Raw genomic sequence first — 26499 nt, forward strand, 5'->3', positions numbered from 1 at the left:
TACAACATGGTCCATAAGTCAACCATACTCCTATAAAAGATTTTTTAAAAAAGAGCAGTTGAGGAGTTCCTGTCGTGGTGCAGCAGAAACGAATCTGACTAGGAACCATGAGGTTGTGGGTTCTATCCCTGGCCTCACTCAGTGGGTTAAGGATCTGGCGTTGCCGTGAGCTGTGGTATAGGTCGCAGATACTGCTCGGATCTGGCATTGCTGTGGCAGTGGTGCAGGCCCATGGCTACAGCTCCGATTCGACCCCTAGCCTGGGAACCTCCATATGCTGTGCCGCGGGTACAGCCCTAAAAAGACAAAAGACAAAAAAAAAAAAAAAAAAAAAAAAAAAAAAAAAAAAAAAAAGAACAGTTGAGAGTTCCCACTGTGGTTAAGCAATAATGAACCGGACTAGTATCCATGAGAATGTGGGTTCTATCTCTGGCTTTGCTCAGTGGGTTGGGGATCCAGTGTTGTGGTGTAGGTCGCAAACATAGCTCAGATCTGTTGTGGCTGTGGCTGTGGTGTAGGCCAGCGGCCGCAGCTCCAATTCAACCCCTAGCCTGGAAACATTACTATAAAGTTAGTGATATATAAATTGATTCCCCCCTTTTTTTTAAGTCTTTTTTTTAGGGCCACACCCAAGGCATATGAAGGTTCCCAGGCTAGGGTCAAATCCAAGCCATAACTGCTGGCCTACATCACAGCCACAGCAGCGCCAGAGCCAAGCCTCATCCACAGCCTATGCAGCAGCTTGTGGCAATGCCATAGCCTTAACCCACTGAGAGAGGCCAGGGATCAAACCCGCATCCTTGTGGATACTAGTTGGGCTTGTTACCACTGAGCCACAACGGGAACTCTCCTAAATTGCTTCTCCAAGAGAGAAGGGGTGCCAGGATGGGTAACTACACAAACAGGACAGGACAGGACACACGAGGGTCCACTGATAGGAAATGTGACTAACTGGGTGCAAGGGAGGCTCGAGTCAGCCTGGGTAGTGTGAGAGAAGGAAGGGCCTTCAATGACATGCTGGGGAGTTTGGATTTGATCTTGAATCCATCTTGTCTCCTGAGTACCATTTGCATGTTTGCAAAATTGTGCTTTGGTCGAGTGTAGAGGGACTGAGTGAGAAACGATTGGGGGCAGGGAAATTGTGAATGAATGACTATTCTATTTTAAATGGTTTTATTAAGATATCACTCACATAACATACAATTCACCTATTTAATGTGCACTATTACCTGGTTTTTAGTGTGTTTACATAGTGCTGCAGGTTTCACCACTATCTGATTTTAGAATGTTTTCATCACCCCCCAACGGCAGTCTAACACCCAGGAGCAGTCATTCCCCACTCCCCCCAACTCTTCTGCCTATCACACTACTGCTCCATCCCTAATCATCTGCTAATCTACTTTCCATCTCTATAGATAGGACTGTTCTGGACATTTGCTATAAAGGGAATCATATACTATTTTGTCACTTAGTGTCATGTGTTCCAGGGTCATTATGTCACAGGATGTGTTAGTACTTCATTCCTTTTTGTTGCCCAATCATATTCCATTGTATAGAGATTCCACATTTATTCATATGTTCATCAGCTGAGGGACACGGGTCATGTCTGCTTTTTGGCCATAAGGTATAAATGCGGTTTTGAACATTTGTGCACCAGTCTTGGTGTGGATGTGTGTTTTCCTCTCTCTTGAGTAGATACCTAAGGGAATTGCTGAATCATCTGGTAACTCCATATCTTACTTTCAGAAGAGCTGCCAAACTCCTTCCAAAGCATCAACCTGATTTTACATTTCCACCAGTGATGCATGAGGGTTCTAATTTTTCCAAATCCTCCAGGTATGAGCGGATGTTAAGAGGGTGTGAAGAAAGCTGTCCTAGTTGGTGTGAGGTGGGATCTCATTGTGAAGGATTTTTTTTTTTTTTTGGTTATTTTGCAGGATATTTATTTTACGTGCTAGTTGTTTTCATTATTTTATTAAAGGGTAGTTGATTTACAAGGGTGTGTCAATTTTTGCTGTATAGCAAAGTGACCCAGTCACATATACATACATATACCTGCAGCATATGGAGGTTTCCAGGCTAGGGGTCAACTCAGAGCTGCAGCTGCTGGCCTGTGCCACAGCCATCGCATTGCCAGATCCGAACCGCATCTGTGACCCATACTACAGCTCATGGCAAGGCTGGCTCCTTAACCCACTGAGCAAGGCCAGAGATCAAACCCACATCCTCATGGATACTAGTTGGGTTCATTACTGCTGAGCCATAATGGGAACTCCTCTTTATATATTCTTGATACAGGTTCCATATCAGATACATGATTTGCATATATTTTCTTCAATTCTGTGGGTTGTCTTTTCACTCTCTTGGTGGAATCCTTTGAAACACAAAAGTTTTTAATTTCTAAAAAGTCCATTTATCTGTATTTTATTTTGTCACTTGTGCTTTTGATGTCATATCTACCCAGTCTTTCTCTGACCCAGTCATGAATCTTTATTCCTGTATTTTCTTTTAAGAGTTTTATAGTTGTATCTTTACACATAGGGTAGGTCTTGATTTATTTTGAATTAATTTTTGTGTATGGTGTGAGAAAGCAGGGTCACAGCAGGCTCATGCCCTGAAGACTGTGCCTCCCAACTTTATTCTTTTAAATGAGAATATCCATTTGTCCCAGAATGTTTGTTAAAAATATTCTTAAAAACACTTTTCCTAGACCCCCTCGGCCACTGTAATAGTCTAATCTAAAAGGAATACTATGAACTAGAACATAGGCAGGGAGAATGGATGTGTTGAAGAAATTTGAGAAGGTGGAATTATAGGGACTTGGTAACTGTGGTCATGGGGGGACCACAGGAGGAGAAGGAGGACACTGCGGGGACTCCTAGGTTTCTGGTTTCCACCCTGCCTTTCCATATCAGGAGGGGTGCAGCCTCCACATCCCATGCGAGCATGTGACCATCCCAGAACCAATCTGTGGGGGCCAGTTGTTTATCCTTATGACTTAGAGATCAAAGCCTGCTGCTGTATGATCAACCCAACCACAGAAAACCAGCCTTGATCAGGAGGGCACTTGAATTATATTTTGTGGTTCCCTTAGACTGGAGCAGCTATAGCTTCTCAGTTCAAAGAGAAAATGGAAAGGCTTGTATTTAAGAGGAATGCAGTCACCAGCCTCCAGAAGTGTCAAGCTCTGTCAGCAATGTCAAGGTTCTGTGTACAAATGGAAGCTTCCTAAGAGAGCAATAGAGCCTTCTAACCCTCAGGGAGGAGGTTAGACTCCAAAAATAATGTTGCTTGCAGGACAGAAATGCCCCAGAATTCTGCATTTTCATTCGGGTTTCTTCCTTGGTTACATGCAGGTCATGTTTGTTTGTTCCCATTTCTTGAGGTTGGCTGTTAAGTTCTAACAGTTACCTGACTGGTCCTTACTTGGGGAAAAATACCATCAAGGGCTCTCTGGACCATCCCCCTTATTCCCCACTCAGGCACCAGGGGGGCTGATCCACGTAGAGATTTTCCGCCCAGGTGACGATGGTGATGTCACCCACAGAACTGCTGCTCTGGGTGCAGTCTCTGATGAGAACAAGGAGAAATGTGTCTGGAAAGGACTTTGCCAGCCTCTGGCCTCAGGGGACAAATCCTCAGCTTTTGAGAGCAGCCCCACCTTGGGAGCAGGAACACAGAAGAGTTCTTTTCTGCGGGCTGGGAGGGGAGTGGTACCCTGCACATGTTCCCAGGGGCTCCTACAGAGACTCCTTTGATGGGAAACCACTCCACCCAGGACCTCCTTGCTGGAGAGCGACCAGGCATCTCTGAGAGCCAAAGGAAGGGCGTTCATTCTTGTGAATGATCTTCTGACATGTGATCATTTCAGAGAGGACAGTAGCCCTTTCGCTCTTTCAACAGGATCAGCAGTTACATCAAAAGGATAGGGCTGTCAAGTGGTTGCAGAAGTTAAGTCCACCTCTCCAGCTTACAGAACAGGATACTGAGCTCAGACAAGTAGCTGACAAGTCCAGGGTCATGAGAGGCTTTAATGCTGCTGGTCTCACGACCCTCTCTGCTCTCTTCCACTGTGCTTTTCTTTTCTTTCCCTTTTTTTTTTTTTTCTGTCTTCTTGTCTTTTTTTTTCAGAGCCGCATGGTGGCATATGGAGGTTTCCAGGCTAGGAGTCGAATGGGAGCTGTAGCCACCGGCCTACGCCACAGCCACAGCAACATGGGATCTGAGCCGCATCTGCGACCTACACCACAGCTCACGCAACAGCAGATCCTTAACCCACTGAGCGAGGCCAAGGATCGAACCCGAGTCCTCATGGATGCTAGTTGGGTTCGTTAACCACTGAGCCATGATGGGAAATCCCACTGTGCTTTCCTAAGAGGAATGCAGTCACTGTGCGTTCTAAGAGGAATAAGCTCAGGGTTTTTTCCATGAAAAGAATGAACAGTACCTTGCGATGATCCCACAGTCTGGGCGAGCACTGGACCCTGGTTGATGTCCAAGAAATAGAAGGTCCGCAGAACTTGTGCATTACTTGTATTTTTGGATTTTTTTAAGGAACCATGTAGTTTTTTACATACATGTCTGATGGAAAATTGCTACTTAGACCTCATCTTCTGTTTGCAGTAGTACATTTCCATTCTCCCTGTAGGTAGTAGCCCTCCAGCATTTAAGTTCATACCACAACCGTGTAAAAATGAAGCACATCAAATTTTTTTTTAATTTTTTTTTGGGCGAGTTCCTGTCATGGAACAGCAGAAACAAATCTAACTAGGAACTGTGAGGTTGCGGGTTCAATCCCTGGCTTCACTCAGTGGGTTAAGGATCTGGCATTGCCGAGGGCTATGGTGTAGGTTGCAGATGCAGCTTGGATCTGGCGTTGCTGTGGCTGTGGTGTAGGCTGGCAGCTGTAGCTCCAATTAGACCCCTAGCCTGGGAACGTCCATGTGCTGCAGGTGCGGCCCTAAAAAGACAAAAGACAAAAAAAAAAAATCTTTTTGAAGTATAGTCCTTTTACAATGTCATGTTAATTTCTGCAGTACAGCAAAGTGGTTTATTTATATTTATATATGTATGCTTTTTTATATTCATATTTATATTCTTTTCCATTATGGTTTATCACAGGATATTGAGTATTCTGTGCTACACAGTAGGACCTTGTTGTTCATCCATTCTATATATACTAGTTTGCATCTGTTAATCCCAGCCTCCAATCCTTCCCTCCCATTGCCAACCACAAGTCTGCTAAGTCTGTGAGTGTGTTTCTGTTTTGTAGACATTCATTTGTGTCCTATTTTAGATTTCACATGTAAGCGGTATCATATGGTATTTGCCTTCCTCTCTCTGCCTTACTATGCTTAGTATGATAATCTCTAGGTCCATCCATGTTGCTGCAGATGGCATTATTTTGTTCTTTTTTATGGCTGAGTAGTATTCCATTGTGGATATGTACTGCATCTGCTAACGGACATTTAGGTTGTTTCCATGTCTTGGCTATTGTGAGTAGAACTGCTATGAACGTAGGGGTGCATGTGTCTTTTCGAATTAGAGTTTTGTCTGGGTCTATGCTCAAGAGGAAGCACATCAATTTTTCTTTGCCATCCAAGAGCTTGACAGTGACTTAGTTAGATACAACTAACTTATTGAGGTCTTCAGCTAGTTCAGAGACCTGCTACCTGGAAGAGGCTACATGTCTCATGTCTGAGTTGGCTGTAGTTGGAGGACACAGAGTTGTGAGGAGAGACTCGTGTGTGCAGAAGAGGCTCCATGGCTGGCAAGTGCACAGTGAGATTGCTGCTCCTGGCGCGTGGTAGAGAAGGCTGAGGCACTGAAATGCAGAGAGCAGAAGCCAAGTGGTTGATCTGGTTCAATTTCTTTTGGATAAGGTCTAAAGAATTTTTAAGATTCCTTCTTCTAAATGCGACATGAAAAGAAAGCTCCACTGTCATTCATTCTCCTGCCATCAACTGGCTCTAGATGTCAAGCAATTTCTAAATCATACTTTGGACAGGGAGCTTTATAAAGAGGATAAAAAGAAAGAAATTTAACAACAAACACTCTTTGTCTCAAGTCTACTAATGACAATTGAAATAAAGATAGAATTAATCATTTCTTTCTTGTCCGAATGTAAAAGTAATACCTGCTTATTGTAGCATATATGAAAAATGCTCAGGTGTAGAAAAAAGAAAATAAGTATCTGTAACCCCATCACCCAAACACATTCCTGCCATTTCATGAGAGTAGGACCTTGTCTTTCTCAAGTACTGCAATATACATGTGTGCGTGTTTATATACATATATGCATATATACGCACAAAAATAAACACTTCGAACTGTATACATACATATATATATATACAAACATATACATGTTTAGAACTGTGCTTCATATATAGCAAGTGTTTAGTAAAATATGGTGAATGAAGGAGTGTTACTATTTTCGTGTATTTATTTACAGTCCTTTTTTTTTTTTTTTTTTTTTTTTTGGTCTTTTTTAGGGCCACACCCGGGGCATACAGAAATTCCCAGGCTAGGGGTCCAATCGGAGCTATAGCTTCCAGCCTATGCCACAGCCACAGCAATGCCAGATCCACGCCAGCATCTGTGACCTACATCACAGCTCACGGCAATGCCAGATCCTTAACCCACTGAGCGAAGCCAGGGATCCAACCTGCGTCTTCATGGTTACTAGTCAGATTCGTTTCCACTGAGACATGAAGGGGACTCCTACAGTCCTTTTTCTACGCCTGTTTTACTTGATTGTAGTCAGACTCTATTCACAATATAATATCTTTTTAAAAAAAAAACTTACTATGAAAATATAGGTACATCTATGGCCCCAGAGCTCCTTATAAATGTTATTTTAAAAGATGCTTAGTATTTCATGTTTTGGTGTATACCTCATTTACTTATTTATCTTCATCTTATTAGATATTTGGTGGAAAATATACATTTCAACTGTGCTTTGCAAATAAGGCTCCACTTGGAACAAGTACACACACTGGCTGTTTTATTAGGCTCTTCTGTGTTATGTGAATCCAAAAGAGCTACTGAAATCTCAGCTTATTATTTATTTTCATAGTCTCACTGGAGAACATCAAGAAGTGGGAATAATGCCAGAGGCCTGTCTTTATGTTAGAATTAGGACATGACCTGGAGAAACTATTGTAGTGAAGTAAAAGCTATTGATTAATATATTTTGTGAAACAATTAATTCAAGGAACCAGTCATTATTGGGACTTAGAACCAGTCATTATAAGTCTTAGAAATTTAGAGTGCCAAGGATTCAACTGAACTAAACCACCTTCTATAGGATCTCTGTTCTCTCCTTTAAAAAACACCTTGGGCTACCTGGGTTAGAGAAGATAATTTTGTTCAGGTTAATATAGCGCCATCTGCTGTCGAGAAGGAAAATGAGTGTCTAAGAAGATGAATTCTCTGATTTTAAACATTGATGTGTACAAGAAATAAAAGGGAGCTGATGTGTGGTTTCTTGCAGGACCCCCTTATGTCAGAATTGGATACAGTTTTAAAATGAAAAAAAGCTGTGAGTGGACTTCTGGCTCCAGATGGTTCCAGAGTACACTTTATTAACTCCCCCACCTCTTAGAAATGCCTACCAAAAATTAAAAACAAAACAACAACAACAACAACAAAAAAACAGTGGCGAGAAATGCATGTCAGAACAGGAAGCCATGGGAAGGGGCCAACCGTATTCTGGGACCCATGAGAAATTTCTCCCTGACTTAGTGCAGGTGAGATAGGATTGAGGGAATGGTTCCTTAGCCTGATGTTGACCACACGAAAGGGAGAGGTCTGGGAAATGAGTGGGACAGAGGCCAGCAGAACCCTCCAGAACCCACCAGCTCACGGGGCCAGGGGCTGGAGGGAAGGCTGAGTTCCTAGGTGCACAGTCAGAGGTCTCAGAGAGGTCTTCCTTCCACTCTGGGAAATGCACCAGCTGCTGGAAGTCTGCAGGCACTTGGCACATGAAATTAACCAGGCACTGCCAAGCCTGGCTTGGAACAAGACGGACCTGTCAGAAAAGGGTGGCAGGTACCCCTAGCAAACCACTCCGCTTGAACGCTAAATCCCAGGTAGCATTTGAGCCAGCTAGAGTTTCCAGATAGAATAACCTATACCCCCAAATTCTATACTCAGCGAATTATTCAAGTGTGACAACCACAGAAAGACATTCTCAGACATGCAAATATTCAGAGAGCTTTCCATCTGCACAGATTTCTTGCAAACACACACATACTCTCTCTTTCTCTCTTAAGGACTATGGTAATGAGTAATAAAGCCAACATAACTCAAGAATTAAGTCAAGATCATTGCGGCTAATGAATGTATGCGATAGAAAAACAATATAAAAAACAATTCTGGGAAGAGAAGTAAAATAAATCATACCATCATCCTCATTATCAACCTCTATCCTCGATCCCTGTATCCCCAGTTTCTAAAATACCAGCATCAGAAGAGGGAAGGGAGTGAAAGTTGTGTCAAATTCTCATCTTACTTGAGGAAGGGTCATGGGTTTTCTCTTTCATTACTGGCCCTGATAGATGAATTCAAGTGTGTTGTTTAATACATACTGCTTATAGGTTCAGTACAATGAGTTTCCCAATTATTAGTATGAAAAAGAAGCAGGGAAAATTTGATCAACAAGCCAAAGTGGAAAAAGAATAACAGAATGATAACCAAATTTAACTTGAGAATATTGATTTTTAGAATATGAAATCTTCACAGAGAAAAATCAGCAGTATAATAAAATCATTTAAAAAAGGCAAAAAAGGAGTTCCCGTTGTGGCTCATTGGAAACGAATCTGACTAGAAACCATGAGGTTGTGGGTTTGATCCCTGACCCTGTTCAGTGGGTTAAGGATCTGCGTGTTGCCGTGAGCTGTGTTGTAGGTTGCATATGCGGCTCGGATCTGGTGTTGCTGTGGCTCTGGCGTAGGCTGGCAGCTTTATCTTTGATGAGACCCCTAGCCTGGGAACCTCCATATGCCATGGATGTGGCCCTAAAAAGCAAAAAATAATAATAATAATAATAATAAAAAAATAAAATCATAATACACTCAAGAATGCATGGATGGTTCAATATTAAGAAGTCTATTTATATAGTATTCATTCAGTGACTGATTCTGAGTGCCTATTATGTGCCCGAACAATGGAACTTACTTGATCTTCTCTAAAATATACCTTTCAGCCTCCCACTCATGTCACTCTCTAGTTTTTTCTTCATAGCACTTCTTATTCTCTGTCATCCTTTTTCACCATTATTTGCTTGCTTGCTTGCTTGTTTGTTGTTGGCCTTCCTTTACTGAAATGTCTTTTCTTCAAGATCAGTATCCTTCTCTGTCCTAATTCAGAGCTAAACCCCTAATGCCTAAAAAAGAACCTGACACGTAATACCTGGTATAGTCTTTCAGCATTTATTGTGTTAGTTCAACATTGATGCAGTTGCTATTTTCTTTATTATAATTTATATTCTTTATAACATAAAGAGTATTACTTTTTAATATTCTTTTTTTTAGGCCATACCTGCAGCATATGGAAATTCCCAGGCTAGGAGTCTAATCGGAGCTGCAGCTGCCAGCCTACACCACAGCCACAGCGGGATCTGAGCCACATCTGAGACCTACACCACAGCTCGTGGCAATGCTGGATCCCTGACCCACTGAGTAAGGCCAGGGATCAAACCCTCATCCTCAGGGATACTAGTCAGATTTGTTTGCTCTATGCCACAATGGGAACTCCTTAATATTCTTTATTAAATGAATTGATTTTTTTAAATTTTACTAAATGAATCAATATATCTATGAGTTAATGGATGACAGTAATTCTAAATCTCTGTCCTCAGAGAGCCTATCATTTAGAGGAACAAGCACTTCCATGTTCAGTGTCAAAATCTCAGCTTTCTAGACATGTTTTTCTGTTCTACCTAACTTGCTGAATAAAACATGGACATTGTTTTGCAGGAAGCTTCTTCAACTTCCTCTCGAGAAAAGTCTGGAAAACTAGACGCGCAAGGTAGTAACTTCCTGTTTCCCAAAGCCTGTCACCAAAGGACACGCAGCAACTCAACTAGTAAGTATGTCATTGAACTGTCTTCAGGAGCGAGGCTTAGCTATGAATACTAGGAATATCAGTGATGTGGGAGCATGGGGGAGGATGGGTCTCTGCTTGCCCAGCTGGACCACCCCAAGATGCTGGTCTGCTTGCCTCCCAAGAGCGTCCTTCAGTGCATGTGCATGTCCTGGCCAGCTACAGCACCTCTGCTTTTGCCAGTAGAGCTCTGGGTGGTTTAGGCACCTGCTCCTCTAGATGGTCTTCAGTTGCATGTTGGGAAGACCCTACATAGAGGATAAAAGACAAAGGTTCTGTGCCTGCTCTGTCATCTTGGGTGCTCCTTGATCTCAGGGAGGCCACTCTCTCCCAGGGCCTCCATCCCCTCCTCTGCTGCAGGATGGAAGGGGGGCTTGGAAGATGTCGTGACTCTTGGTTGTTGCAAATGGAAGAGCTCTAATATAAAGCCAGGGAAATGTGAAGAATGCAGAAAAGCATGAGGAAATTAAAACAAAGCTAAATCCTCATATTAGAGACAATCTCTGTCAACATTGTCAATTATTTCCCTTCTATGCCCATACACGCCTGTAGAAGACACACATACACACACATACACACACGCACTCCCTCTTACCTCACATCATTGGAAATTCTTTTGTAAACACTCTTTTTCATGGACACAGTATTCCATGATGTGAATGTACATGATCTAGTTTGCCAACTCCTTATTATTAGATAATTCAGTTATTCTCAGCTTTTCACTGACATTAGACCGACATTGCTGAGGTTGTCTATGAAATTTTGTTTATGATGATTTTCTTAGGGAAAATATGCAAGACTAGTGCATGGTTAAGAGCTCATATTTGGGAGCCAAGGCACTTGGATTTAGTTCTTGCTTCCAGAAATAGTTCTCTATGTGACCTTGGGCAAATCCCTTAAACTCACTGAGCCTCATATTATTCTGTTGTAGGATGTATGATCCTTAAATGAATCATTGACTATTTTGGGACTGCTCGCGGCCTTTTCTAATCACTTTTTTCCCTTTAGCATAATATCCTAGAAATGGAGTTTCAAAAGATAAATGTGCCTTAGATTTTGATCTGTGTTGCCATATTTCCATAGCTAATACTCTGATAATGTGTGAACGCCCATGTACTCAGTCATAGCCCACTGTGGATGATAATTTCAAAAATATTTGCAGAACATGATGGAAGATAATATGAGAAAAAAAAAGTGTAGGTATATATGTATGACTGGGTCACTTTGCTGTACAGCAGAAATTGATAGAACATTGTAAAGCAACTATAATAAAAAACGTTAAATATTAGAAAATATTCGCTATGTACCTTCTCTCTATTTCCCTCTTCCCCTACCCATTGTCTTTTGGGGGGTTTTGTTTTTTGGTTTCTTTGCTTGTTTGTTTCTATGGCTTGTTTTGCACCCAAGACCAACTACACAACTTGTGGGGATTGATGTAAAATGAAAATGTGGGACCCCTGTTCAAGTATTATTATTATTTGTCTTTTTAGGGCCGCACCTGCAGCATATGGAGGTTCCCAGGCTAGGGGTTGAATCAGAGCTGTAGCCACCGGCCTATGCCACAGCCACAGCCACACCAGATCTGAGTCGTGTCTGGGACCTATACCACAGCTCACGACAATGCCAGATCCTTAACCCACTGAGTGAGGCCAGGGATCAAACCTGCGTCCTCATGGATGCTTGTCAGATTTGTTTCTGCTGAGCCACGACAGGAACTCCTCAAATATTATTAAAAATTTCAAAAAGGTGACAGCAGAGCCTTCAATCAAGCTGAATACCTTCCAAGTCTGGGCTTCTGTGTGACTTCACAGGCTGCATGCCCGTGAAGCCAGTACGGCTTACACCCCAGGCACTGACTCTTACTGATGGCATCATCCAGGCCCCGTGGCCCTGTGGTTTCTAGTTGAGTTCAGCCAATGAGAGGGTCAGCAGGAGATCAGAGGAGGGTGGAAGAGAACCACTGGAGTATTTCTCCTCCTGTTCTCCTGCCTTGGCATTGCAGCTCTGGCAGTGTCTTGGTCCCAGTACCTACTGGGCTGGCGATGCTGTTTCAGCTTCTCAGGTCTGGGATGGTGACATCCTCCAGTTCTTGCCAGTTTCTAAATGCCTCGAAGGGCCTTGTTATTTTCTTAAACCCCGTCTACTCTAAATGGCCCTTTCATTCAGTCTTCTCAAGGTCCTAGCTGAGTGTGCCTTTGGCTTCTGTCAAACCCTGACTGGTACATGTGCCTGTAAAATCAGTGGGAAGAGCACCTCTCCACACAGGTGCGGTTCAATGTTCCTTCATTTATTTGTATTTATTTTTTTAAGATTTTCATTTTTTTATTATAGTTGATTTCTAATGTTCTGCCAATTTCTGCTGTATAGCAAAGTGACCCAATCATACATATATATACACATATACATTCTTTTTCTCACTTTATCCTCCGTCATGTTCCATCACAATTGACTAGATATACAGCTGTACAGCAGGATCTCATTGCTCATCCACTCCAAATACAATAGTTTGCATCTGCTAACCCCAAACTCCCGGTCCATCCCACTCCCTTCCCCTCCCCCTTGGGAAACACAAGTCTGTTCTCCAAGTCCAGGAGTTTGTTTCTTTTCTGTAGGAAGGTTTATTTGTGTCCTATATTAGATTCCAGATATAAGTGATCTCATATGGTATTTGTCTTTCTCTTTCTGACTCACTTCACCTAGTGTGAGAGTCTCTAGTTTCTTCATTTATTTATTTCTCTTCTGCCTCTTTGTTTTTTTTTTCTTTTTTGACCGCATCATCTGCGGCATATATAAGTTCTTTAGCCAGGGATTGAATTCTACACCACAGTTGCAGCCACGCCAGATCCTTAACCTGCTGTGACACAGGGGAAACTATTTCCCTTCTTTTGAGGGCACCTTTCTATGAGGATGACCATCGTTTTATCATTAATTTATAAAAAAACTCTTGGTTAAATTCATATTAGGCTGCCATATTTATTGAATATAATTTTCTTCACTTTGTTATTTTTCTTTTAATTTAATTTTTAATATGAAGATGTTCTTATGTTTGTGTGATTGAATCCATCAGATTTTTCCCGTCTAATGTTAAAAGTTTCTTCCACATCCAGACAACTATTAAATATTTGGCTATGTTTTTTTCTGTTTTTTTTCCCTCATATTTACAACTTAATTATTACGTTATGACACCTTTAAGTTGCTTCCAATTTATCAACATTTACAAAATAATTATAGATACATGCTTGTACATGTTGCTTTCATCATATCTGATTGCATATTTAGAAGAGAATCATAGAAATTATATAATACAAGGATTATTTAGTATTAAAGCCACATCAATTATCTCTACCTAGTATCTTCTAGTTTTTTTTAATGATTTGCCTTTTAAAAAGAAAACTTACTCTATCTGTAATTTATTTGTGGTTTTTGATGTTATGGAAGGGTCTGTTTTTTTTCTCTGAGTGGCTGATTTCTGCATCACTCATTGATAGTGTCTGCTCATCCTTTTATTTTATTCTTTTTGTTTATTTTGTGTATCTCTTGTAAATGAAATACAGTTAGATCTTGAGAGAAAATCTAGCAATCTTTTTTTTTTTTTTTTTTTTTTTTTTTTTGGAGTCAGATAGAGCTGGATTTGGCAATCTTTTTGAAGAGAGAAGAGATTGGGGAGTTCCTGTTGTGGTGCAGCAGAAACAAATCCGACTAGGAACCATGAGGTTGTGGGTTCGATCCCTGGCCTCGCTCAGTGGGTTAAGGATCTGGCGTTGCCATGAGCTGTGGTGTAGGTCTCAGATGTGGCTTGGATCCTGCATTGCTGTGGCTGTGGTGTAGGTCAGCAGCTGTATCTCTGATTTGACCCCTAGCCTGGGAACCTCCATATGCTGCGGATATGGCCCTAAAAAGAAAAATAAAAAAAGAGAGAAGTTTAAGCCATTAGTTGACATTAGTATTATGTATTTGTATATTTCAGTATATATTAATTATTAGTATTAATATATATTATTTAGTATATATTATATTTAGTATATACATTTGTATGCATTTAGTATTATATATTTACTTTTACTTAACTTTTTTTTATACTTTCTGTTTTTATGGTCACTTGTCATTTGTTTTCTGCCTCTTTCTGTTTGGGTGTGTGTGTATTTAATTTTTGTAATCATTTACTACCGTTTCCGGTTTCCCTTAATCAATTAAGTTAAATTAATTACTCTTAGACTATACTTTCCAAATTGTCCCTCTTTCACATTACATAATTCAATGTAAACTTAAATTAGAAACTCATGTTATTAAGATATAATCATCAAAAATATAAAGCTTCCCTGTCAAAAATTATTTTGGCTTTTGCATTTTATTTATTTATTTATTTTTTGCTTTTTAGGGCCTCACCCACAGCATATGGAGGTTCCCAGGCTAGGGGTCAAATCGGAGCTCCAGTTGCCAGCCTACACCACAGCCACAGCAAAGCCAGATCCGAGCCACTTCTGTGACCTACACCACAGCTCATGGCGACACTGGATCCTTCACCCACTGAGCGAGGCCAGGGATCGAACCTGCAACCTCATGGTTCCTAGTTGGATTTGTTTCCACTTTGCCACGATGGGAACTCCTGCATAGCATTTTATAACTACGTCTTCAGTGAACTCATTCAATGCAATGTGTTAACTGGTTTTAACACCCCTCCCCCCAGGGTGATAATTTTGACACATTTCCTTGTCGTTGGGGCACAAGGAGTGATTACTCAAACCCAAGAGTAATTTTCAGGAAGAGCAGCATGGATAGGTGTGGAACTGAATCGCTTTGTTGTGCAGCAGAAATGATCACAACATTGTAAATCAGCTATACTTCAATAAAGCTTTTAAAAAATGGAAAAAAAATTAAAATTAAAAAAACTGAAAAAAAATTTTAAACTTAACAAAAAAGAAAAGAAAAAGAAGAGTAGGTGAGGGCTCAGACCACTTAGTGCTCGGAGAGACAGCTCTGTCCTGACTCCGGACCTGCACCCCCGATGATCAGAATTCACCGCGGGAGCAAGAGCCGCAGGAAGCCGAGGGTTTTCTGCCTGGGTCAGTGAGGGCAGGAGCAGAGCTGGCATGGCTGGCCTGCCCCCAAGGTGCTTGCCTGTGGCTCTAGGTTCTTCTGTTCTGTGAGCCACTCCGAGTGGGCCACGTGTTTGCCTGCCCTCATTCCCCACCCGCCCCAAACCACATGCTGACCTTCTTCTAAGGGGGGTTACCTTGCCCTGCTGCGGGCAGAGAGCACGGGAGACGGGATCCATGCCCTCACTGATAAAGGAGGGCGCTGAACTCCCTCACGGTTCCCCAGAGGACTACTGAGGGGCTGGCTGAGTTTTCTGGGGAGCCAGATAATATTACATCATTATTATAAACATTGCACAGACTCCCCCAGAGCCACCGGTGCAATGTGGATTCAGTAGGTCTGGGTGGGGCATGGACATTTGCCCCCCTTTTTGCTGTCGTTGTTTAGGGGTTTTTTTGGTTTCGTTTTTTTAATTTGATTGGAGTAGAGTTGATTTACAATGTCATATTCGCTTCAGGTTTATAGCAAAGTGCATCAGTTATACATAGACATGTATCCATTCTTTTTTCCTGTGTAGATTATTACAGAACATCAAATAGACCTCCCTGTGTTACACGGTAGGTCCTTGTTATCTATTTTATATATAGTAGTGTGTGTGTTAATCCCATCCCCCCAATTCATCCTCCCCCCTCAAGGTTTCCCCTTTGGTAACCATAAGTGTGATTTTGAAATCTCCGTAAGTTTTTGCTTTATTTTTTATTTTATTTTATTTTACCTTATTTTATTTATTTTATCTTTGTCTTTTTAAGGCCACACCCGCGGCATATGGAGGTTCCCAGGCTAGGGGTCTGATAGGAGCTGGAGCTGCTGGCCTACACCAGAGTCACAACAACGCTGGATCCAAGCCTCATCTGCGACCTACACCAAAGCTCAGTGCAACGCCGGATCCTCAATCCACTGAGCCAGGCCAGGGATCGAACCCACGTTCTCATGGATGCTAGTTGGGTTCGTTAACCACTAAGCCACATCAGGAACTCCTGTTTCTGTTTTATAAGTAAGTTCTTTTGTGTCATTTTTTATTAGTTCCACATATAAGTGACATCATATATTTATCTTTCTCTGACTTATTTCACTTAATGTGAAAATCTCTAGGTCCATTCATATTGCTGCAAATGAAATTTGTCCCCTGTTTTTGTTTTTTTGTTTTTTTTTTTTTTGTCTTTTGTCTTTTTTGTTGTTGTTGTTGTTGTTATTGTTGCTATTTCTTGGGCCGCTCCTGCGGCATATGGAGGTTCCCAGGCTAGGGGTCCAATCAGAGCTGTAGCCACCGGCCTATGCCAGAGCCACAGCAATGCGGGATCCGAGCAGCGTCTGCGACCTACACCACAGCTCACGGCAACGCCAGATCGTTAACCCACTGAGCAAGGGCAGGGATCGAACCCTCAACCTCATGGTTCCCAGTCGGATTCGTTAACCATTGCGCCACGAGGGGAACTCCTGTCCCCTGTTTTTTTGTTTTATTTGTTTGTTTGTTTGTTTTTGGCTGCACCCCAGCATATGGACATGCCTGGGCCGGGAATCAAATCCCAGCCACATCTGCGACCTACGCCACGGCTGCGGCAAGGCAGGATCCTTAACCCACTGCACCGGGCTGGGGATCAAACCAGCACCGTAGCAGCAACCCAAGTCGCTGTCATGACAACATTGAATCCTTAACCAGCTGTGCCACAAGAGAACTCCTGCCCCACTTTTGATTAAACACCCAGATGAACATGATGCCCAGGCAGATTTAGGGCTCGACCCTCTGAGCCCCTCTTCCCAACCCGTCTCTGTGATTCTGTGTCCCCTTTTTCCAGGGCATGGTTTTCTGAACCTCTTGGCTTCCTCTCTCTCCTGGCTTCTCTGGGGAGCAGTTAGTCCTGTAAATCAGAAAGAACCACTCCTAATGTGGAGACAGCTGCCGTGATCCCCTGTGGACCAGCATACCTCCTTTCTCCCTCCCACCTCTGCCCTTTTCCTCCTCCTCCGTTAGGGATGTCACATCCCCAGGGATGCCCACTCTGTCTCATTTTCTCAGCCCACTCTGGGCAGCGGCTTCCTTTTTTCAGCCTATAAACAAGCTGAAGTCTTTCCCATCCTAAGAATAAAAGCAAACCAGAAACCCTGCTCCAACTCGCCCTCCTCCCTCCGAACCACCACCAAGCTCGCTTCTTCCTCTTGGGGAATTTTCCACAAAGCCTTGGGCATGCACTGAAGTGGCAGAACACTAGGAAAAGCCTGCCCCTCTCTGGGTGCTGGCTTTCCAGTACCGTGGATGCCAAACACCCCATTAATACTTTTATGTATTATTTATATGTTGAAATGACAACAGTTTATGTATCTTGGACTAAATAAAATACATTTTTTTTCTTCCTTCTGGCTTTTCTTTAACGTGGCTACTAGAAACACGGAGTTCTTGTCTTGGCTCAGTGGTTAACAAACCTGACTAGTATCCGTGAGGACTTGGGTTCGATCCCTGGCCTCGCTCAGTGGGTTAAGAGTCCAGCGTTGCTGTGAACTGTGGTGTAGGTTGCAGATGAGGCTCAGATCCTGCGCTGCTGTGGCTGTGGTATAGGCTGGCAGCTACAGCTCTGATCGAACCCCTAGCCTGGGAACCCCCATATGCCTCAGGTGTAGCCCTAAAAAGACAAAAGGCAAGAAGAAAAGAAAAGAAAAATTCAAATCGCATATGTGACTTGCATTATGTTTCAGTAGCTAAGTGCTGCTCTAGAAAGTGAGGGGCTATTGCAGATAATCTCTGAAGATTTTTCCAGCTTTTTGAGGTAGAGTTCCTAGTTGGATGAAAGGAAGTCTGGGGTCCTCCAGCCCCGCAGCAAAGAAAAAAAAAGATGATTGCTTTGCATTTTCTTAGATCCCCAAGGAATCAAGAGTTGACTCATCGTGTTAGCGGTGTGTACATGTCTATGGGTGAATGTGTGTGTTTGTGTGTGTGTGTGTAAGAGGCAGTCAGATGCTTTCGGGAAGTTGGGTGTTGCCATGGCAGAACCCCCAGGCTCCTACCTGGTCCCTCCTCTGTTTTACTTTGTCTGGAGCATCCTTTGTGCTTTCCTCCTCTCTCTCCTGCGTTGGGATTGAAACCCCCCGGCAGCAGGGACTGGAGTGGACAGAGCATTGTGGTTTCCTGAGGGCCTGGACACTATTTGACACGTAGGCGATACCTGTTCACTCTCATTGAGTTGAACTGGGGTGAAGTGGAAGTGACAGTCCTGCCTGTACCCCATGGTGCAGGGAGCGTGTCCGGAGGTAATGAGAATGCCACCTACTTCTTCCCTGGCCCCCTTTCCCTGTCATGCACCTGGCACTGGGCACTGCATGGTTCAAGTTCACTGTGACCCCGGCTATTGAGGGCCGGCCTTTGGCGGAGCTGACATTGCTCTCCCTTGAGCTTTGCTTTCTGAAAGCACATGTGATTTCTTCCTCTTTTCCTCTCCTGGTTTAGGTGTTAATCCCTACTGCACAGGAGAGATTGATTTTCCAATGGCCAAGAAATCTGCAGCTTCCACAGACAGGCAGCCGTATTCCCTCTGCAGCAGCAGGAAGTCTCTCTCTCAACAGCTGGACTTTCCAGCAGGAAAGGCCATGGTAAGAGCAAAGGGGGTGGGGGGTCCCCGGAGGAGAGGGAGAGAGGGGAGGGGGTCCAGACCTAGAAGTGGCTGAAGAGGTCTTCCTAGTGGATTTATGTCCACTAGACGTAGGGGAGAGGGGCTGGCGTTATGGGTGTGGTCACCTCCAGGCCAAGAACCACACCTATTGTGTCTGCGTGGGTACCAGTTCCCAGGCTAGGTGTGGAATCCGAGCCTACGCCACAGCCAGAGCAATTCGGAATCTGAGCCGCGTCTGTGACCTAGACTGCGGCTCACAGCAACGCCGGATCCTTAACCCACTCAACAAGGCCAGGGATCGAACCCACATCCTCATGTGCCATGTCCAGCACTGCAGGGCAACAGGAGATCCTGAAAGACGGCCGGCACAGTATAACAAAACACACAAGACTCTTATATTTAGAAAGTGGGGACCAAGAGGCATCTGTTCAGCAAAACAAAGGCACCTGGGCTTTAGCCCACACGACTTTTATTAAGGAAGGTGACAGTATGTAGGTGAGCAAGGGACGGGCATAGTGAATATTCATCTCTTAGTGAATAACAAAGGAAACTCCTAGTGAGGGAATTACTGGTGCATCCCTCTAGGGCAGGGTGGAGCTGCTTATGGAATAGTATGGTTAATGCATAGCTCCCTTATCTTGTCTTTGAAGGAGACCCTCTATTTTAGAACTGCGTCAGCAGATATTTGCCTTCCGCAGAGTTCTGCAGTTCAGTGGTCTCCAACACTCATAGATCCTAATCAGATTCATTTCCGCTGAGCCCCAGTGGAAACTCCATTGACTGCTGTTGCCTCAATGTGCAGAGAGCAGTCCACCTGCACAGACTCCTGCCCGAGGCTTTCTGCGGATCCTTTTATTTCGTCTGCATGATGACCCTAGGAAGTGGGCGAGGGGACTGGAAACAGATGAAGGGAGGCATGTGAGTTCATGCTGTTAACAAGAGCCGGCGCTGGGATTCAAGGCAGATCTTCAGGATTCCAAAGCATCTGCTTTTAGCCCCTGTGATATAGTGACTTGCTTTACACATACGGCCTCTAATTCTTAAGCTTAGAAAGGAATGTCACGTTAGCTCCGTGGTGCAGGGAGGAAAACGAGGCGTGGCAAGATGAGTAGCTGCCTGAGTTCATAAATCTTGAAACCCTAAGGGACCAGCATCTGAACCCAGCCCCGTGTGGCTCCCCAGCCTGTGCCCCTCTCATCCTGGGGCACCAGTTTCAGACTGGGAGCTGAGCAAGTTCGAAGCACCATCCCCTCCCATGTCAGCCCAGCCAGCCTGTAGTTTCCCTGAGCCCCAGCCAAGACACAGAGCACCTGTGGTGAACAGCGCCCTCTGTCTGCAGCACCCTGCCCCCCTTGCCTCACCTCTAGCTCTACAAACCCTAACCCATCTTCCTAACACCACTTCCGCTGGAAGCTCTCCTGACTCTTCCAACTGCGCGACCCTTACGTGTTTCCTGGCGCCCATTGTAAACACGTCTGTTCTTTTATGGCCCACCCAGCGTGCCTTGTTGGTGTCATCACTTAAGTGAGCATCTTACCTGCCGAGTGAGTTCGCTGAGGGCGGGCTCCATGGTCAAGTGAGGTTTGACTCTTCCCACAGGGCACATAGCAGATGCTGGACGATTTCTGCTCTCTTTCCTTCCTTTCTCCGAGCTATTATGCTTTCTGCTCGAAAGGGGGACGCACTGGTGTTCTGGTATTAGAAAAAGACTGCTTCTGAAGCAACAGGTGGCTTTACCAATGAGGAACCAGAGACACAGAGGGGATAAGGCAGTTCCCCACGATCACCAGCTGGTAGTTGGCAGAGCCGGGAGATGAATGCAGGCCGCAGGGCTCCCAGGCCCAAGACCTACCCACCATGCTCTCGTGACCCTCTGGAGGCAGCTTCTCATGGTGCACGGGGTCTGCGTCTATTTGGGACACTTTCCTTCTCTTGTGTAAATGGTTAATCGCCTGGCTGCCTCCCTCCAGAATTTATGTTCTGAGTTTTCACGTTGTTGGGTCCCTGACCCTTTGTCTAGCACCCCCTGCCGGCTCTGAAATGGGCTCTCAGGAAATGCATCCTGAGTTCTGCTGAGGGCATTCTTGGCTGTTGGCTTTCCAGCCTCTGCTGGGGACCGTGGTTGTGGAACTCACTGTCTGGGGGCAGCATGGTCTGCGATGTGACTCGGGACCCGCTCCCGTGTCAAGCCTTAATGAGCCTCTGGCTGCCGATCTGATGAAGCGGGGTTGGGCTCAGCACAGCTGGCTCCTGTGGCCACCCAAACCAGCCCTCTCCCCGAGACTCCCATTGCACCCCATTAACCCCTTCCAGCCCTTATGCTGCACACCCTCAGGCAGGAGGGGATTTGATCCTCTCCTCGGCTGGGCCTCCACGTCGCCAGAGGGGGGTCTGCTGCCATCCTGGTGCTTCATCCTCCCCTATCCTGGTCTCTCATTCCAGGGCACGGCCAGACCCACGCGGTCGCTCAGCACGGCTCAGCTCGTGCAGCCCTCGGGGGGCCTCCAGGCTTCCGTCATCTCCAACATCGTGCTGATGAAGGGCCAGGCCAAGGTAAGCCGGGGCTGTTGGCAACAGAAACTTCCAGACAGACACGGGTTCTGAGGAGCTTCGGTGTCCAGGGGAGGAGAAGGAGAGAAAGGAGCATCAGAATGTGAGTGTTGGGACGCACTCGTGTGGGCACAGGGAGGGGCTGTCAGGCTTGCTCTGCTCCATGAAGGTCACAGAGGACGAATGTTCCCTGATGTGTTCCTGGCATGGGATTTCCCAGAAGTTAGTCTTACCCGATGATGAAACTCAAATCATATGAAAAACATTGTAGCTGGTCCAGGCCACTCTTAAAAATACCATAGACTGGACGGCTTAAACGACATTTTATTTCTCACCCTTCTGGAGGCTGAAGTCCAAGGTTAAGGTGCCAGCAGATGCCACACATGTTGAAGACTGCTTTCCTGATTCACAGATGCCTCCTTCTCTGTGTCCTCACACGGCAGAAGGGGCAGGGAGCTCTCTGAGGGCTCTTTTATGAGAGCGCGAATCCCATTCATGAGGGCTCTGCCTTTTTTTTTTTTTTTTTTTTTTTTTTGACCAAGGCAGCATTTTTCTTTAGTGCAAACATATTTTGTAAACCAAGCAAGTACAGATGTGAACAGATTAGCATTTCTTTTCTTTTGTTTTTGCCTCCATTTTATTAAATTTGTATTTTGTTTTATTTATTTATTTTTTTTAGGGCCACCCTCGTGGCATGTGGAAGTTCCCCAGCTAGGGGTTGAATCGGAGGTGCAGCTGCCAGCCTACACCACAGCCACAGCCACAGCCATGCCAGATCTAAGCCACATCTGTGACCTACATGGCAGCTCACAGCAATGCTGGATCCTTACCCACTGAGAGAGACCAGGGATTGAACCCACATCCTCATGGGTCCTAGTTGGGTTCGTTACCACTGAGCCACGACGGGAACTCCAACTTTTAAAAAAATTGAATGTATAGGTGATGTACAATATTGTATAAGTCTCAAGGGTTCCGCATAGTGATTCACAATTATTAAAGGTTATATTCCATTTATAGTTATTGTAAAATATTGCCTATATTCCCTGTGATGTACAGTATATCTTTGTAGCTTATATATTTCATACGTGGTAGTTTGTACCTCCTGATCTCCTACCCTGATCTTGCCCGTCTTTCCTGTCTATGGTTCAGTCATCTCTTGAAGGCCCCCCACAACATATTAATTAGGGGGGAACACCAACATTCAATCCATGTGAGTCCCTCGTGTTTGTATATTCAGACTGATTTCTGCCCCACGATTGAGTGACATTAAAAGGGAAAACAGGGAGTTCCCATCGTGGCTCAGTGGCTAACGAATCTAACTAGGAACCATGAGGTTGTGGGTTCGATCCCTGGCCTCGCTCGGTGGGTAAAGGATCTGGTGTTGCCGTGAGCTGTGGTGTAGGTTGCAGATGTGGCTCAGATCCCACGTTGCTGTGGCTTGTGGTGTAGGCTGGCAGCTGCAGCTCTGATTCGACCCCTAGCCTGGAAACCTCCGTATGCTGCCAGTGCGGCCCTAGAAAAGGCAAAAAAGACAAAAATAAATAAATAAATAAATAAATAAAAGGGAGAACAAAAACGGTGGCAGGCATGGGACATCTCCAGTGTTCCTTTGCACACCTGTGCATGGAGTTGACATGCACACTGAAGAACTTCTGCAATAAACCCAGCCACATTCTCAGACCAGTACAAGCCAGCAAAATGCTTAAATAGTGGGGGGTGGGTTTCTTCCCACCTGGTGATTTTGCTGTGTGGTGTGAGGGACGATCTAATCACCGCTGTGGTCTTCTCCGAGCAGAGTCCCCAACTCTGCAGTTCTCTCTCTCTTTCGCATGCACACACACACTCCTTCTGTCTCCTGGGAGCTCAGATAGAGGTAAGAAGTGCTAAGATGATTGTTCCTCTAATTACCAGAGAGTAACTACCTCCAGTGCTGACTTTTCTCCAAACAGCCCCTCCTTCTGATGAGTAAATTGTAATACTACCCCCCCTGCCCCGCCCTGTCCTTGAATTTGGGTAGAAGCATTTTTAACACGGTTGACTTTTAAATGTTTTGCAAGGCTCAAAAGAAGGCAGAATGGAAAAGAGTGCCAGCCATTGTGCAAAGATGAGCAAAAATGGTGCCAGTTATCTTGGTGGACATAGACTGTGCATTCAATCAGTAGACTTCATGGGCAAATGTGTCCCCAGGCAGATTGATCTGGCCCCGATGGAAAGTGTGATGTATTTGGTGTAGGAAGCCTGGAGCACAGAGCAGTGGTCATGGACTCAGAAATAAGGCAGGTCTCTCACTGTCCACCTGATCCAACCCACACACCTAAGATCTCATCGTTAACAGGGACAAGTAGGAGTGAGGTCAGCACCAAGTTCAGGTGGAGGAGGAAGAACCAGAGCTAGAAGGATCTACAAGTACTTGAGATAGGGTCAAAATCAAATAAAACCAGCCACCCAAACCCAGGCATTGTGCTAAGGGCTTTCTTTGCAAGGACCATTCCTTTCATTCTCGCACAAGCACCGTTATTATCTCCTATTAATAGATGAGGAGCCTGAGGACCTGGGAGTTATAGGATGTGCCCAAGGTCACTTGGTTACCAAGCAGCTCAACTAAGACAAAGACCCAAGACTTTCTGACCCTCAGGGGTCAGCCATCCCGCCTCACCAGGGCAGTGCACATTTGCGTCTAGATTAGTTCTTTTAGCCAGAAATCAGAGGGGGGCTGTACAGGAGCCTGGAGACTCCTCTCTTTTTTCCTACCCATGTGCTACTCCTGGACGTCATTTTATCTTTTCCATCCTGAAACATTTACCGCCTTCACCAGAAGCTCAGAACGGCACCTCGTCCACACAGCTCTCCCGCCAGGCCCCTGCTCACTCGGTCCCCTCTGGGGTCTTAGCGTTGGCTGCCCAGCCTGCCCCCTCTGTGGTGCTGGGGTGATGCATGTACTTGGCTCTGAGCAGCTGCTGGCCTCACAGGCGGTGCTGCTGTTACACAGCGGCGATCAACTGGAGGGGGTCTTCCTGGGACCCAAGCTGCTGACACTCCCTGTCGTGCTTGTGAGTTGGACCCAAAGGCCTGGCCTCCAGCTGGCATGGGTGCCTCTACTCCACCAGGCACCTGTCTTGAGCACTTGCTGGAGGCCAGACACAGACAGATTAGATGCGTTCATGGACCTCACAGGGCACACAGTCTAGAGAGGAGTTCACCGGGTCCCAAGCTAAGCCTCCTTGGGAAGGAGGGAGCTCCTCGGTCATCAACCAGATAAGGCAGGCTGCTCCCCGGGGTGGCCCAGGTCCTTCTCCTCATCACAGCACGGCCGCAGGAAACGGCAGCCTGGGGAATGGCGTGGAAATCTCCGAAGGTTGACCGTCTCCTCTTCCTTCCCAGGGCCTGGGCTTCAGCATCGTTGGAGGACAGGACAGCATTTATGGCCCCATTGGGATTTATGTTAAAACCATCTTTGCAGGGGGAGCAGCGGCAGCTGATGGAAGGCTCCAGGAAGGTAAATTTCCCAGCTCTTCGTAGCTGATGTCAAGGTGATCCAAAGCAGAATCGCTAGGCTGCCCATAGAAGCTGCTGGGAACACGACACATGTCTTGGGCCTTCAGAACACTGTTCCGTGGATTTGAAGGTCTGCAGGCGTGACAGTCGCCCCGATGGCTCTGTCATGGCTGGCCTGTGTGTGTTTGCACCCTCAGTCCCCATCCTGTTATGGCCTGGGACACACTGAGGTGTCTGCCCTGTCCCTCCCATTCCCACGGCCACCTTCGCCTTTCTTTCCAAGGCCCCTCTCGGTTGCTGGCATCCATTGACTTCCCATTTCCTTCTTTTTCTCTGCCCACCTGAATCCACAGCCACAGGGAACCAGACCGAGTGCTTCTCATGAGCTGGAGAAACAGTCTCCTTGAGCCTGCCCCTTCCTGGGCTCTAGGAATCTGGAGGGTTGTCAGAGAGGATCCCTCTATTGAGAGGCTCAGCTGCCCATCCCGCTCCCATCAACTGCCTCGCTTCAGCACTTTCATCAGAAGCCCTTGGCCATCCCCAGAGGAAGGGGCCCAGGGAGCTGAGGGCCCCCCAGTACCCCTCCCTGTCTCCTCAGCCACCTCTGATCCCACCCCACAGTCTGCTGTGGATCCGTGGGCAGCAGGCAGAGATCCCCAGGTTCTAACCAGGAGGCAGAATGTGGGGGGAGGGGCAGGCAGTCAAGGAGCAGAGGGAGGACCCTGGGCACCTGACCCTGGGCCAGCGTGGAGCTCTTTAAAGAGAAGGGATTTCCCAACCTTTTTCCTCTCCTCTCTCAGATCCGTGTCCGTAAACTATGCTGGGAGCTTAATTACCTTTCATAACCTAACTTGTTTAGGGCAGTGTGGACCAGCTACAGCCTATGGCCCACATCTGGCCCAGTGCCTATTTTTACAAGGCTTATGAACAGAGAACAATTTTTATGTTTCTCAAATGGCTGAAAAAAGTCAAAAGGACTTTTGCTTCTTTTGTGAGAATTAAATTCCAATTTCAGGCTCCATAGGAAAGCTTTATTGGGACACAGCCATGCTCACTCACTCACCTCTGGTCTCTGGCTGCTTTTGTGAATAGTTTCAACAGAGTGCATATGGCCTGCAAAGCTTAAAATATTTACTGTCTGGCTCTTTATAGAGAAAGTTTGCCAACTTTAACATTATGCAGGATTATGCATATGGATTTTATTGTATAGGCCGTGGGGAGCATTTGAAGGTTTTTATCATTTGGGAGGGACCAGTTGGGTCCAAGGGTTTTTGATGCTTCAGGAAGCTGAGTGTAAGATGAAATGGGCTGGCGAGACACCAAAAGCAGTAAAACTGGTTCCGAGGCTATGGTAAGAGCCAGACTCCAGCTCTTTAGGGTCTGCCCTGAGAATGTAACCCTGGGAGAAGAAGAGTGCTGGTTGTAGGAGAATAGCTCAGATCATCAGTGTCAGAAAACGAGACACATGAACACGGGGATGTCTCTCGACAAGGCTCTACTTCTGCAGAAGGGTGCGGGTCCTCCAAAAAGCACCCGCAAAGAAGAAAAGACCCTCCCTATTTATCCCTAATGCAGGTGATGTACCTGTTCCCTTCCCATTGGTCAGGTCAGGGTGCACATTCTTCCCGGTTGGCTGATTGAAACAAAC

At 45.3% G+C, this 26499-nt stretch overlaps 1 protein-coding gene across 3 annotated transcripts in view; it reads left to right on the top strand.

Annotated features, from left to right (window-relative positions):
• Positions 1-26499, top strand: part of IL16 (interleukin 16) — a 128410-nt gene that overhangs the window by 61982 nt on the left and 39929 nt on the right. For all 3 annotated transcript variants that reach the window (XM_013989017.2, XM_013989018.2, XM_021098275.1), the window contains exons 3-6: positions 9981-10089; positions 18644-18786; positions 21249-21359; positions 24738-24852. In XM_013989017.2, the coding sequence (XP_013844471.1) occupies positions 9981-10089; positions 18644-18786; positions 21249-21359; positions 24738-24852 (478 nt within the window). The remainder of the gene's footprint in view (positions 1-9980; positions 10090-18643; positions 18787-21248; positions 21360-24737; positions 24853-26499) is intronic.

Source organism: Sus scrofa, chromosome 7 (genome assembly GCF_000003025.6).
Source record: "Sus scrofa isolate TJ Tabasco breed Duroc chromosome 7, Sscrofa11.1, whole genome shotgun sequence".
Classification (NCBI taxonomy): Eukaryota; Metazoa; Chordata; class Mammalia; order Artiodactyla; family Suidae; genus Sus; species Sus scrofa.